The sequence below is a fragment of the Myxocyprinus asiaticus genome, chromosome 13 (genome assembly GCF_019703515.2).
Source record: "Myxocyprinus asiaticus isolate MX2 ecotype Aquarium Trade chromosome 13, UBuf_Myxa_2, whole genome shotgun sequence".
Lineage (NCBI taxonomy): Eukaryota > Metazoa > Chordata > Actinopteri > Cypriniformes > Catostomidae > Myxocyprinus > Myxocyprinus asiaticus.
Genome location: NC_059356.1, coordinates 49,332,622 through 49,346,539, shown reverse-complemented (window position 1 = coordinate 49,346,539; position 13,918 = coordinate 49,332,622). Strand labels below are relative to the sequence as shown.

General features: G+C 46.9%; 1 protein-coding gene across 1 annotated transcript in view; it reads right to left on the bottom strand.

The window, feature by feature from the left end:
- Positions 1-1,224: 1,224 nt before the first annotated feature.
- Positions 1,225-13,918, bottom strand: part of LOC127449846 (tripartite motif-containing protein 16-like) — a 68,733-nt gene continuing 56,039 nt past the window's right edge. The window contains exons 2-8 of the mRNA XM_051713439.1: positions 9,473-10,058; positions 9,258-9,353; positions 8,741-8,974; positions 8,493-8,646; positions 8,305-8,364; positions 7,759-8,157; positions 1,225-1,430 (exon numbers count right to left, since the gene is read on the bottom strand). Of these exons, the coding sequence (XP_051569399.1) occupies positions 1,270-1,430; positions 7,759-8,157; positions 8,305-8,364; positions 8,493-8,646; positions 8,741-8,974; positions 9,258-9,353; positions 9,473-10,054 (1,686 nt within the window). The 5' untranslated portion in view covers positions 10,055-10,058 and the 3' untranslated portion in view covers positions 1,225-1,269. The remainder of the gene's footprint in view (positions 1,431-7,758; positions 8,158-8,304; positions 8,365-8,492; positions 8,647-8,740; positions 8,975-9,257; positions 9,354-9,472; positions 10,059-13,918) is intronic.

Here is a 13,918-nt window from a genome sequence, read left to right as displayed (position 1 = left end):
AGGCAGTAAAGAAGACGGGTCGGGTTGAACAATCAGAAGAAATGGGCGTTTCAGTGCCACCCACATGTATGTATTTCATTTTCAAGCCTTAAACTCATTTTTTACCAATTTAAAGAAAGAGCTGATTTCTCGTTTTTCCATTTCTTAAGCCAAAAGAAAAACGAGCCCCCCTTTCTCTTTATTCCTTTTTAAATAGAAAATGAAATGGTCAAAATGTACACAGACCCACTATAACATCAACAGAGCTCCCCTTACCAACATACTATTATGTTAAACTCTTTAATAAATGTAACCATTATATTTAATCACTTGAGTAAAACTTGTGAGTTAATTGATTAAAGAAATCAATATCGACAGTGAGTGCTGCCTTCAGTCTGACTGTTCAGGGCCATTTCTAGGCATAGGCGAACAAGGTGGTCACCAAATCGGAACCTGCCCCCAAACGCCACATCCTGTTTCAGCTAAAATGGTCAACACCATGCTTCATTTTCATTAGTACGTGTTCCATAATCCTTGGCCGATTTTTGAAATAATTTCTCATAGAATAAATTAGATTTTTAAAGTGAATGAAAACAACGCTGTGAGGGATAAACTTAGTCTCTTATGGCATGCACTGTGTAAAGCTCCTAGATCACATCTAATTTTCCACAACTCATGTTTTGTGGAATTTTTTGTTTACGTTTTTCCCCCCTCAACATTCTGTCTGCTGAACTATCCAAAACAGATTAAACAACAACAGTACAACCCACTGAAGAGACTGTCTATCCCTCACAGCCTCATCGTCATTAAATATCAAAGATAGCGCTGCTGTGAATGTGACCAGATTGAACTGCATTACAAACATTGTTTTAAGACATAGAAAACACTGAAACATGATTTATTCAATGATAATTTATTTATAGAGCATTTAATAGTTATGCGGTATTTTCAGACATAAATTAATCTATGAGTAAAATGATTTAAAGTTGCACTCCCATAGTGCTCTGTATTTTGTGAAACAACAGTAAAATAAAAGGTCAGTGTATGTATAATTAAAATACCTTTCAATAACCCATGAGAAGGAGATATGGAAGTTACTTTTGACAATCAAAAATGTCAACAAACACTGAAAATGATATGAATCACACATTCAGGTTTTATCACTAGAACAGAAAATAGATTCATCTGCTGATGTTTAACTCATTGTTTTTAGCTCACAATTACTGATTTATCATGAAGCTTAAATATGTAATATGTCAATATTATATGTAGAATCTCTGTATCATTAATTCAGCTTGAGAACACAAATTTCGCTGTTGTGTTTCTATCTAGTCCAAACACAGGATACAGAGGTTGAGTGAATGTGGTGTGGACTCTATGAATGAGGCTCATTTTCTGAGAGACGCTGTAGAAGGACAAAACGTCATGGTTACTGGTGTAACCTCCGTTCCCTGATGGAGGGAACGAGACGTTGGTGTCGATGTAGTGACACTAGGGGTCACTCTTGGGAGCCCGAGACACCTCTGGTCTTTGATAAAAGGCCAATGAAAATTGGCGAGTGGTATTTGCATGCCACTCCCCCGAACATACGGGTATAAAAGGAGCTGGTATGCAACCACTCATTCAGGTTTTACGCTGAGGAGCCGATATAAGGTCTGGCCATTTCAGCGGGTAGTTCAGCGTTGTGGCAGGAGGGACCAACGTCTCGTTCCCTCCATCAGGGAATGGAGGTTACACCAGTAACCATGACGTTCCCTATCTGTCACTCACTCGACGTTGGTGTCGATGTAGTGACACTAGGGGTCCCTATACAAAACGCCACAAGGCTGAACTGTGTTACGTGATCTGGTGGTGTGTGGTGGGCAGACTTGCTGTGTGCCTCATAGCCAGCACACCAGGTCGACACGTAACCTCCCCCAACACAGTTATGAGTGTCGAACGGCCCTTTTTGGGGACAAGTCGACTACCCAGAGATAGAGACAGGCTTAACCCAGTCATGGCCTCTTTCCCCTTCTCTTTTTCCACTCCCTAAAAAAGAAGGGGGATTATCCGACTGTCCCTCCCAAGGGGAGGACACAGCGGAGACCACACCTCGCCCCAAGAGAGGGGGGGATATTTAAGTGGAAGAATACATCACATGGTCTTTCCAACCATGTGGAGAGCCTTCAAGGTAGATCCTACCCAATGGGGGAGGAGTTACTACAACATGGAGACTGAGGGGCTCTGCCCAAGGAAGACGCAGTTTGCCAGTAGGGAAACGAACTAGCGGAAGATATAGATCGCATGGGGTTAGCCTTACAGGGAACCGCCACATGCGGAGCACCTACCCCAGAACCGGGCTCTTAGTTAGCGCGTGTACTGGGCCGGCAGCGTGTCTCTCCGAAACTCGACTGCCACAGGGCTCGGAGGAAGTCAACCAGGGAACAACCTTTGTGAACACTACTGGGAATTAACAGCGCACGTCTTCAGCTCAAAAGGAGGTGGAAGGCGCTATGTGCAAGCGATACACCCGGCCGGCTATCGGGCTTATCCGCTTGTGTTGCGTGCCACTACCTGGGACGAAACCGGTTCCACCCGGAGGTTGTAGAACCTTGCAAAGGTGTTGGGTGTTGCCCAGCCCGCTGCTCTGCAATGTCTGTTAGAGAGGCACCTCTGGCCAGGGCCCAAGAAGCCGCTACACCACGAGTAGAATGGGCTCGTAGCCCTACCGGGGGCGGCATGTTTTGAGCGAGACATGCCATAGTTATGGCGTCAATGAGCCAGTGGGCGATCCTCTGCTTGGAGACAGCGCTTCCTTTCCGCTGTGCACCGAAGCAGACAAAGAGCTGCTCAGAGAGTCTAAAGCTCTGCGTGCGATCCAAATAGATGCACAAAGCGCGCACTGGACACAGCAACGCCAGGGCTGGGTCTGCCTCCTCCTGGGGCAGCGCTTGCAGGTTCACCACCTGGTCTCTAAAAGGAGTGGTGGGAACCTTGGGCACATAGCCCGGTCGGGGGTCTCAGGATCACGTGAGAATAGCCCGGACCGAACTCCAGGCACGTTTCGCTGACAGAGAACGCTTGCAGGTCACCTACCCTCTTGATGGAAGTGAGCGCAGTCAGGAGGGCAGTCTTCAAGGAGAGTGCCTTAAGCCCGGCTGACTGCAAAACTCAAAGGGGGCTCTCTGTAGACCCTGAAAAACTACAGAGGTCCGATGAGGGAACAAGGCGTGGCCTGGAGGGATTCAGCCTCCTGGCGCCTCTTAGGAACCTGATGATCAGATCATGCTTCCCTAAGGACTCACCGTCGACTGCGTCATGGTGTGCTGCTATGGCAGCAACGTACACCTTCAAGGTGGAAGGGGACAGCCTCCCTTCCAACCTCTCTTGCAGGAAGGAAAGCACTGATCTGACTGCGCACCTCTGGGGGTCTTCCAGATGGGAAGAACACCACTTAGCGAACAGACACCACTTAAAGGCATACAGGCGCCTCGTAGAGGGAGCCCTAGCCTGAGTGAATGTGTCTACCACCGCAGGTGGGAGACAGCTTAGGTCTTCCGCGTCCCGTCCAGGGGCCAGACATGGAGATTCCAGAGGTCTGGGCACGGGTGCCGGATGGTGCCCCTTCCCTGAGAAAGAAGGGCCTTTCTCAGGGGAATTTGCCCGGGGGGAGCTGTCACGAGGAGCGTGAGGTCCGAGCACCACGTCTGGGCGGGCCAGTAGGGTGCTTACCAGGACGACCGTCTCCTCGTCCTCCCTGACCTTGCACAGGGTCTGTGCGAGCAGGCTCACTGGGGAAAACGCATATTTGCGAATGCCAGGGGACCAGCTGTGTGCCAGCGCGTCTATGCCGAGGAAGGCCTCGGTGAGGGCGTACCAGAGCGGGCAGTGGGAGGATTCTTGGGAGGCGAACAGGTGCACCTGTGCCTGACTGAATCGACTCCAAATCAGCTGGACCACCTGAAGGTGGAGTCTCCACTCTCCCTTGAGGGTAACCTGTTGTTACGGCGCGTCCGCCGAAGTGTTGAGGTTGCCCGGGATGTGAGTGGCTTGCAGCGACTTGGTGCTGCTAACTCCGTTGGAGGAGACGGCGGGCGAGTTATGACATACAGCGGGAGTGCAGACCGCCTTGGCGGTTGACATATGCTACCGCTGCCGTGCTGTCTGTCCGAACTAGCACGTGCTTGCCCTGGATCAACGGCCGGAACCTCCGCAGGGCGAGCAGAATTGCCAGTAACTCGAGGCAGTTGATGTGCCAACGCAGCTGCGGACCCGTCTAGAGGCCGGCGGCTGCATGCCCGTTGCCAACAGCGCCCCAGCCCATTTTGGAGGCGTCTGTCGTGACCACGACGTGCCTGGAGACCAGTTCTAGCGGAACACCTGCTCGTGGAAACGAGAGGTCGGTCCAAGGGCTGAAAAGACGGTGACAGACCGACGTAATGGCCACGCGGTGTGTCCCGTGGCGCCATGCCCGTCTCGGGACTCGAGTCTGGAGCCAGTGCTGAAGCGGCCTCATATGCATCAACCCGAGCGGGGTGGCCACCGCCGAGGACGCCATATGCCCCAGGAGCCTCTGAAAATGTTTCAGTGGAACCGCTGTTTTCTGTTTGAACGCCTTCAAACAGGCCAGCACCGACTGGGCGTGCTCGTTCGTAAGGTGCGCCGTCAAGGAGACTGAGTCCAACTCCAAACCGAGAAAAGAGATGCTCTGAACCGGGAGGAGCTTGCTCTTTTCCCAGCTGACCCGAAGCCCTAGTCGGCTGAGGTGTGAGAGCACCAGGTCCCTGTGTGCGCATAACCCGTCTCGAGAGTGAGCTAGGATTAGCCAGTCGTCGAGATAGTTGAGAATGCGAATGCCCACCTCCCTTAACGGGGCAAGGGCAGCCTCTGCGATCTTCGTAAAGACGCGACGAGACAGGGACAGGCCGAAAGGGAGGACTTGTACCGATACGCCTGACCCTCGAACGCAAACCGCAGGAAGGGTCTGTGTCGAGGAAGGATCGAGACGTGAAAGTACGCATTCTTCGGGTCTACCGCCGCGAACCAATCTTGATGCCGGACGCTCGCTAGAATGCGTCTTTGTGTCAGCATCTTGAACGGGAGTCTGTGTAAGGCCCGGTTCAGTGCTCGCAGGTCCAAGATTGGCCGCAACCCACCGCCCTTTTTTCAGTACAATGAAGTAGGGGCTGTAAAACCCCCTCTTCATCTCGGCTGGAGGGACAGGTTCTATCGCGTCCTTCCGTAGGAGGGTAGCGATCTCCGCGCAAGGTAGCAGCGTTTCCATCTTTCACCAAGGTGAAGTGGACACCGCTGGACCTGGGCGGATGCCCAGCGAAGTGAATTGTGCAGCCGAGTCGGACAGTCCGGACCAGCCCTCGCGACGGACTGGAAAGCGCAAGCCATGCACCCGAGTTCCGCGCAAGGGGGACCAAAGGGACAACGTCATCGGATGTACCGGCGGGTGGGGCCTCGCGGCGGGGCGGAGCTTGAGGTGCCACACCACATCGTGGCCGTGCTGAGTCTGAGGACATTGAAGCACTTACCTGGCTCCTTGTGACCACCCCCGGAACAGCCTGGGACGGGGGAGGAAGAGGCCTGTCCTCATGACCCGTGGAGACTGTCACATCGGGGGCGGATTTGTGCCACAGCTGGGCGCTCAGGGCGGGAGACCGCCGCTGGAGCGCCAACCTGCCAAATGGAGTGGTGGACGGTGGTCGTGATGCCAGCCGTACACACCGAATATGTGACCCAGGGAACAAGGAAACCACTCTTGCAGAGCTCTTGAGTACTGCAGCCACTTGGGCATGCAGCGCAATTTAAATGCAAAAGGTAACAAAAAGAAGATCTGCTTACCAGCTCCAGAGCAGCGGGTTTCGTTGTCCCTGGGTCGCCCGTCTCAGGGGCGCTTCGAAGACCTCCGTGGGTTCTTCGGTGCCGGCTGTGAGACGGGTGGCGTCGGCTTCCTGCGGTGGGCTCCACGCCGGGGCCGGGCCAGAGGGGCGGGCTGCGGCAGAGCCGGTGCAGTCACCGCAGGGGGACGCCCTCGGCGATGAGTAGATGGGGGGATCTTGAGCCACGCCGGGGCAGGACAAGCCGGCTAGCATCCATCTACTGCTCTACCATCGAGAACTGCTGGGCAAAGTCCTCGACAGTGTCGCCGAATAGGCCCGCCTGGAAAATGGGGGCAGCAAGGAATCGTGTCCTGTCGGCCTCACCCATCTCGACCAGGTTGAGCCAAAGGTGGCGCTCCTGGACCACTAGTGTGGCCATCGTCCACCCGGGAGACCGCGCCGTGACCTCCATCGCTCGGAGAGCGAGGTCGGTCGCCGAGCGCAGTTCCTGCATCAATCCCGGGGTGGAACTACCCTCGTGCAGTTCCTTTAGCGCCTTGGCAGACTTGCAGGAGAGCCATGGCGTGCAGGGCGGAGGCGGCTTGTCCAGCAGCGCCGTAGGCTTTGACCGTCAGAGACAACGTAAACCTACAGGCCTTGGACGGGGGCTTTGGGCACCCACGCCAGGTGGCGGCGCTCTGCGGGCATAGGTGCACCGCGAGCGCCTTTATCCACCGGGGGATTGCCGAATAACCCTTGGCCGCCCCACCATCGAGGGTAGTGAGAGCAGGGAAGCTAAAAAGATCGGGACCGGGCAGTAAAAGGTGCCTCCCGCGATCTTGTCAGCTCTTCATGCACTTCCGGGAAGAAAGGAACGGGGCGGGGCATGGCTTTGAGCGGCGCCGCGAGCCCAGGAACCAATTACAGAGCCGCGAGGGTTCAGGGAAGAGCGGTGAAATCCACTCTAACCGACGCTCGCGGCTGTCCGGGAAAGCATGTCGTCATCTCCGCGTCAGCCTGTGACTGGGCGATCGACCCCGAAGGGAGGAGCCCAGCCGAGGCTTCCGACTGGACGAGCCCGCTCTCCGATGCTGCGCTCAAGAGCTCATCACTTTCGCGGGCTCCGAATAAGAGGTCGAACTCGCCGTGAGACGAACCGGCGGACTCACCCGGAAGCCCGATCGGGGCAGACGAGCGTGCTGGGGAATGGGAGGTCCGCGGGGGGATACCCGGCGGAGGCGGTCCCATTGGGGTCCCCAAATCGCCCACAGTGCTAGCCGCGCTGGCCTCAAACCCGTGGGTAAAAGGACCGAGGCGGGAGCCTCTGGGGTGGCTCGCTTCCTTACGAAGGCGAGCCGCGACCGCAACGTTGCCATGGACACATTCTCGCAATGAGAATGTGACCATCCACGAACGCTGTCTCCGCGTGAGCAGTGCCCAGACACGAAAGACAGTGATCGTGACCGTTAGAAGGCGAGAGATAACGAGCACAACCAGGAATAACACACAATCGGAAAAGCATCTTTATAAAGACGCGTCTTTAAAAAGACGTTCCGTGTGTGCGCTCTTTTAGAGAAATATATACTCTTTTAGAGGGGAAAAATGCTCCTTCAGAAAATATACTCTCTAGTTTTTCTGCCGAAGCGCCCAGGGGCGTTCTCTGCAGTGCACCAGTGCAGAGGGGGGAGAAGCCGCTGAAATGCGCCATCAGATCCAGCAGGTGAATGAACAGTAGTATTCAGCGCAATGAGCATGACCGTTCGGCTCCGAAGAGAAAATCTGAATGAGTGGTTGCATACCAGCTCCTTTTATACCCGTATGTTCGGGGGAGTGGCATGCAAATACCACTCGCCAATTTTCATTGGCCTTTTATCAAAGACCAGAGGTGTCTCGGGCTCCCAAGAGTGACCCCTAGTGTCACTACATCGACACCAACGTCGAGTGAGTGACAGATAGGGAACTCCTGCACTGTGATCCACATACACTCCTATTCTTCTGGAGCTGTGGACTACAGGAAGTATGGTCTCAATGTTATTATGCCAGAATGAGTAACTGGAAGGAGAGCAAAACAAACTCCAGGACTGATCATTACGTCCAGCTGCACTCTCAGGACCATCTCCCTTCCTCCTGATACTCTTATATGTCATGGCTATGTCCACTCCTAAACCATCTTTCCCAATCCAGTCCACCTCCAAGTAACAACGTCCATCAACACTCTCATTACACAACACCTCAAACCACACATCAAATCTATCCGGATGATCAGGATAGTGCCGGGGTGTGTCAGCAACAGTGACTACTCTGTTCTTCTCAGACAGATGGAGATACGGATTTACTGTGTTCAGATCCAGAGTGAACTGATAGAAATCTGATGGAGATACATAATACACAATCTTTCATGACTTTCATTAAAACAACACGCTATCTGGACCCATCACCTTTACATGTCTTTATAATCTAGGCTTATATTGTAAGTGTTTGTGTGTTTTTTGTTGTTGTTTTTTTTGTGACTTACATTGTAGAAACTCCTTCCTGGTCTTGTATTCAGGAGTGGGAAAGATCTGAATGTATTTCACTATCAAAACCAGGACATCTACAGTTTAATTCTCTTATAAAAAGGAAATGAAATGAACACTCATTTTATAGGTAATAATTACTTTAATGCTTAACTCATTTCTGAGAACAAATGAATACTAAATGTACCTCTATCATGTATCTTCTCGGTCTCCTCTCCGCAGAAATCCTCCAGTTTGTCTCTGAGTTGAGTGACAGATTTCACTACATGATCATAAGAGAGATGAGAAGTGACATTGATGTTGTCAGAAGATCCAGGATGGACAGAGAGAGACTGGAAACTCTACGAAGACAAATAAAAATATATCCCAGGAAAACAAATAAAAACTCCCTGTATTGACAAGACCTCACTAGAGTTCACTGCCCAGCTCTGATACCTGCAGGAAATAGATGTGATCATCTGTGTGTAAAAGCTGCAGCATCTCAGCATCTGTTCTCCTCAGATCATCAATCTCCTGCTCCAGTTGCTCCAAGAGTTCTTTAGCTCGACTCACTGCAGCCTTTTCCTGATCTCTGATCAGCTGTGTCACCTCAGAGCGCCTTCTCTCAATGGATGAGATCAACTCAGTGAAGATCAGCTCACAGTCCTCCACTGCTGTCTGTGCAGAGTGCTGGTAAAACACACACACACACACACACACGCATGCACACACACATGCATGCACGCACATACACACACACACACACACATTACTATTAAAACACACACACATTACTGTTAAAACACAAACACACACACACACACACACACACACACACACATTACTGTTAAAACACAAACACACACACACACACACATTACTGTTAAAACACAAACACACAAACACACACACACATTTCTGTTAAAACACACACACAACTGACAGTCCAGCAGTTGATCTTCTCAAAACTTACCTTGTGAAACTTTACAGCCTCTCTCAGATCCTGAACATCTTTCTCTTTCTGCTGGATTCTCTGCAGCAGTTTACTCTGAATTTCCTCCAGATGTCTCTGTACAAAACACAAATAAATGGCTGAATGAATCTAATACTGTCTATGTCCATCAAAACACAAAAAAGAAGATAAAGTACATGAACTGTTCCTCATGAGTTTCCACTGAAGAAGTGTACCTGTTTCTCAGTTCTCGCTGCTGCAGCTGATACACTGTCGTGGTTCTTGTGTTCATCCACCATACACAGAATACAAATACACTTCTGGTCAGTACGGCAGTAAATTTCCAGCATTTTATCATGTCGAGGGCAGATCATCTGCTGGAGTCGTCCAGTGGCATCAATCAAGTTGTGTTTCTTACTCTTGAAGAGATTTTCATGTTGTTCAAGATGATTTTGACAGTAAGAGTTGAGACACTCCAGACAGGACTTGACGGCTTTGAGTTTTCTTCCTGTACAGACATCACAATCCACATCTGCAGCACCAGCGTAACAGGGAGTCTCTTGGATTCTCGTCTTCTTCAGTTTCTCCACCATTTCAGCAAACATCACATTTTTACATAAAACAGGTCTTGGAGTGAAGGTCTGTCTGCACTGAGGGCATCTGTAGACTCCTGTCGGATCATCCTGATTCCAGTAGTCTGTAATACAGCTCATGCAGTAACTGTGTCCACAGGGAATGGTCACTGGATCCTTCAGGAGATCCAGACAAACTGGACAGCAGAACTGATCCTGAGCCACTGAAATATTAGCTTCTGCCATTACACTGTATGCACACAAAGACAGAGACCACACATTAGTTCGTCTGTGAAACATATTTTGCTTACTTGAATAAATCAGACAAAACTGGGCTGTTTTTGAGCCTTTTTTGCTAGTGCTACAACAACACAAACACACTTATGATACTAAGTGTTTTATAAACTATTGAATGGGTTATTGCATTTTTTTGTACTTTATACTTTTGTACTTTTTACAGTGCATTAAACTTTCTTATACCCTTTTGCTGATATAAAGGCCTAAAATCTAAAATGGTTATTCATTGTATTCTAAAGGTGTTCTACCTTCAATAAACAGTCAGTAATTCTGTTCTGCTGGTTTTGGTCATGGGCTGGGATTACTTAAAACTAGGTGCTAAACATTTTCTGCTGTAAAACTATTTGGGGCTTAACCCATGCCTCTCACAACATCTTGACAAACAAATAAAGTTTATCTCTGATTATTGAGATAAGGGACAACACATGTCCTACAAACAAAAGTTCTCATTATATTAAAAATCAAGAAATTAATAATAATACAAATATTTAAAAAGTTAAATCTAAAGGAAATGTGTATACTCAGGACATTCACTACCTATATTTGTTCTTCCGAATAAGCAAAAGTGAACCTAAAAGCAGCTGAGGAAAAACTCCCAGCTCTATTAACCCATAAAGACAGCGGTAAACCTTTAAGAAACAGCCTACAATATATAGTAGAGCAAATAAAGTAAAGAATAGTACATGGACAGAACTGAGCACACACACACTTTCCTTATAAGTCCAGTTTTCTTCAACTAAACTCACCTGTGTCTGTAGAAATCACAACAAAAGCGGTTCTTCTGCGTTTTTGCTTGTGTTAAGGTAGACTCATTACTTTGTGTCATTAGATTACATAGTTTTCTTTGTGACACAAATGCACTCCGTGGCACTGCTCTCAATTAATGAAACCTTTGCTCATATTAAATACATAATGGGACATTGACTCTTACTGAATTACTAATCGACAGACGTTTAGGTGGACGCCCACATTTTACAATTAAGAGGATTGAAAGAGTTCTAGCAGGAATCACGTACATTTACTGTGTTCAGTCAGTTATGCATGAGTCTAAGTTTTTGCCAGTTAAGACTGCTCATATGGTGCAGTTTTATAATAACTGTTAAATATCTTTATGGTTTAATAGAGCTGTATTTTTCCTCAGCTGCTTTTAGTTTTGCTTTTGCTTAGTAGGAAGAATGGTAAATCAGTCAAGTCATATTTATTTGTATAGCGCTTTTCACAACACACATCATTTCAAAGCAGCTTTACAGAAAATCATGCATTAACTGTAATATTTATAAAGTCTTAGAGTGACCTTTGTATAGTTTGATTAAATATGATTGTAGATTGTGTATAAAAATAAGTCATTAAATATTAATTGTATTTATAACCCCAGTGAGCAAGCTGAAGGCGACTGTGGCAAGGAACACAAAACTCCATAAGATGTTGATTAATGGAGAAAAATAACCTTGGGAGAAACCAGACTCACTGTGGGGACCAGTTCCCCTCTGACTAACATCATGAATATAATGCCAATATTACTTATGTATAGTGCAAGTCATGTTTTAAAATGATTAAACTAAGTAAGTGTTAAGGGCCAGTGTTTAAACAAAGATTTTGTATGAACTGTAAAATTAATGACTAATGTCTTTGAAGTTCATCCTGGATTAACTGCAGAAGTTCACATAGATGCATTGTCCTTTGTTATTTTGTTGGCAGCATATTGATAGTCTATGTATTCCATTTTAAGAGTGTAGTCCATCATTAGACAAAGGTGATGCAGGCAGAGATCAGTGAAGTGCATCGCAGTTAAACCGGCAGGATAGGAGTCCTAAGGTTGAGACAGGGAAAGAAATATAAATATAGCTGCAAGCAGCAATACCTTGGTCAAGCCAATTATCGGCAGCATGAGCAGTGAAAGAAGCATCATGACACATTTTAAGTTAGAATTCTGATGAATGCTCTAAGAGTTAAAGATAAAAAAAACAAACATCTATGGCAATGTTTCTCAAAATACACTACTGTTCTATTTGCTTGTACTAGCTGCACATTAAAATCTCAGAACAAAAGTGCTTGCACTTTTTAGTACATTGATAAAGAGAGTTTATTCAAGGTTGTGCAGAGGGTGTTAAGTGCAACATTGCACACTGTACATTGTTGTGTGTATTCTCAAGCACTTTGTAGGATTTTTGGGAAAACATTTGGAAAAGTCAGTTTTTACAATGTCAAATTGTTGATGATTGGCCAGTGGCTACCATGTTTCTCAATATATGCAACTGTTCTCAATATCATTGATGGCAATTCCCACAAAGACACTTAATGCAAAGACACTGCATGCAAATTTTGAAATTAATTAGACCAGTGTTTCTACATTTAGAGCCACTTTCATATTGTTCCCTGTTATAGCGCCACCAAATGGCCAAACCCCGCAACTTTTTCTGTGTGTTCACAGGTTGAGCCCTTATATAAGTGTGTCAAGTTTGGTGAAAATATCTCATTTCACTTAAGAGTTATATCAATTTACGTAAAAGCAGAGACCGCTTTTAAAATTCATCTGCCTTTTTTTGGCATTTACGAGCAAAATTTTGTCATGTTCTCTTTTATTTGCACTATTTTACCATTGCTAATTTGAGATTCTACGGTTGTATTGTTTTATTGTTATTTATTGCACTTTATTGCACTTTATTGCACTGCACTGCTTAGTTTTAGATTTTAGTGTTTTTATCCTTTGCTGTTGTTTTGAGATTACTCTTTGCTTAATCTTGAGATTCTATGGATGTAAAGTTTTATTGTTTATTTATAGTTCTCATTTCTGCTCCGCTTAATTTGATATTTTAGTGTTTTTATTCTTTGCTGTTGTTACCGGGACCTCAGTACTTAGTTTTGTTACTTTCATGTAGCCCATGTTTTGGAAAGACAATAAACTTCCTTGAATCCTAAGAAATTTACTAATGACACTTCTTATTTTGGTGGTTTCTCTCCGATCGGACGAATGGCTTTGAAGCAATTCGCTAAAGTAGTTCAGGAACTATTTTCGAAGTGGCAACAGGCCATAAGGCTAACCATAGCAAATATGGTATCATTGCGCTTGGCAAGTCCTCCCGAACTTAACGAGACCAGTCCTGTGAAAATAGACCAATGCCACTAAAAGTTATAAGCTCACAAAGTTAAAAAAATAAATAAAAAAATCAATTTTCTACCACTAGGTGGTAAACTTCTCAGGCACCTTTAGGGCATGGTCCTGATGACACATACAAAGTTTCGTAATGATACGCCAATGTGTTCATAAAATTCAAAATGGCCGACATGGGAAAATTGGGTACCATTCGACTCAAAAGAGACCAGTTTTAGGCTCTAGGTGAACTCAAGGCATGATGGTGATGACACATATCAAGTTTTTTTCACAGTCCATCAAAGTGTTGCGGAGATACAGCATTAAATCCATTTTGGCATGCTCGCCGTCAACTTCGTGAAGCCAATTCTCAGGAATGATTTCAAACATCTATCTCACAATCGCTTTAAAACAATTTTGGTGGAAATCGGACAAAACTTGAAGGGGGAGTAGTGAAAAAAACGTGTTTCCTTTAAATTCAAAATGCCGGAAAATCTAGTCGCCACAAATCAAAACTAAGGTATGCATTCAACTCAGCGTGAGCTCAGGAATCAGAGGGAAAAAGAATTGTGACTTACAGTTCAAAAGTTATTAGTGTAAACGTGAGTGAAATTTTGACCTGTTGGTGGCGCTAAAGGGTTTGATTTACAGACTCCAAATTTGCTCTGGTATCAGTTCAGACTGTCCTCTAGTTGTGTGCAAAATTTCATAACTTTCCTGTG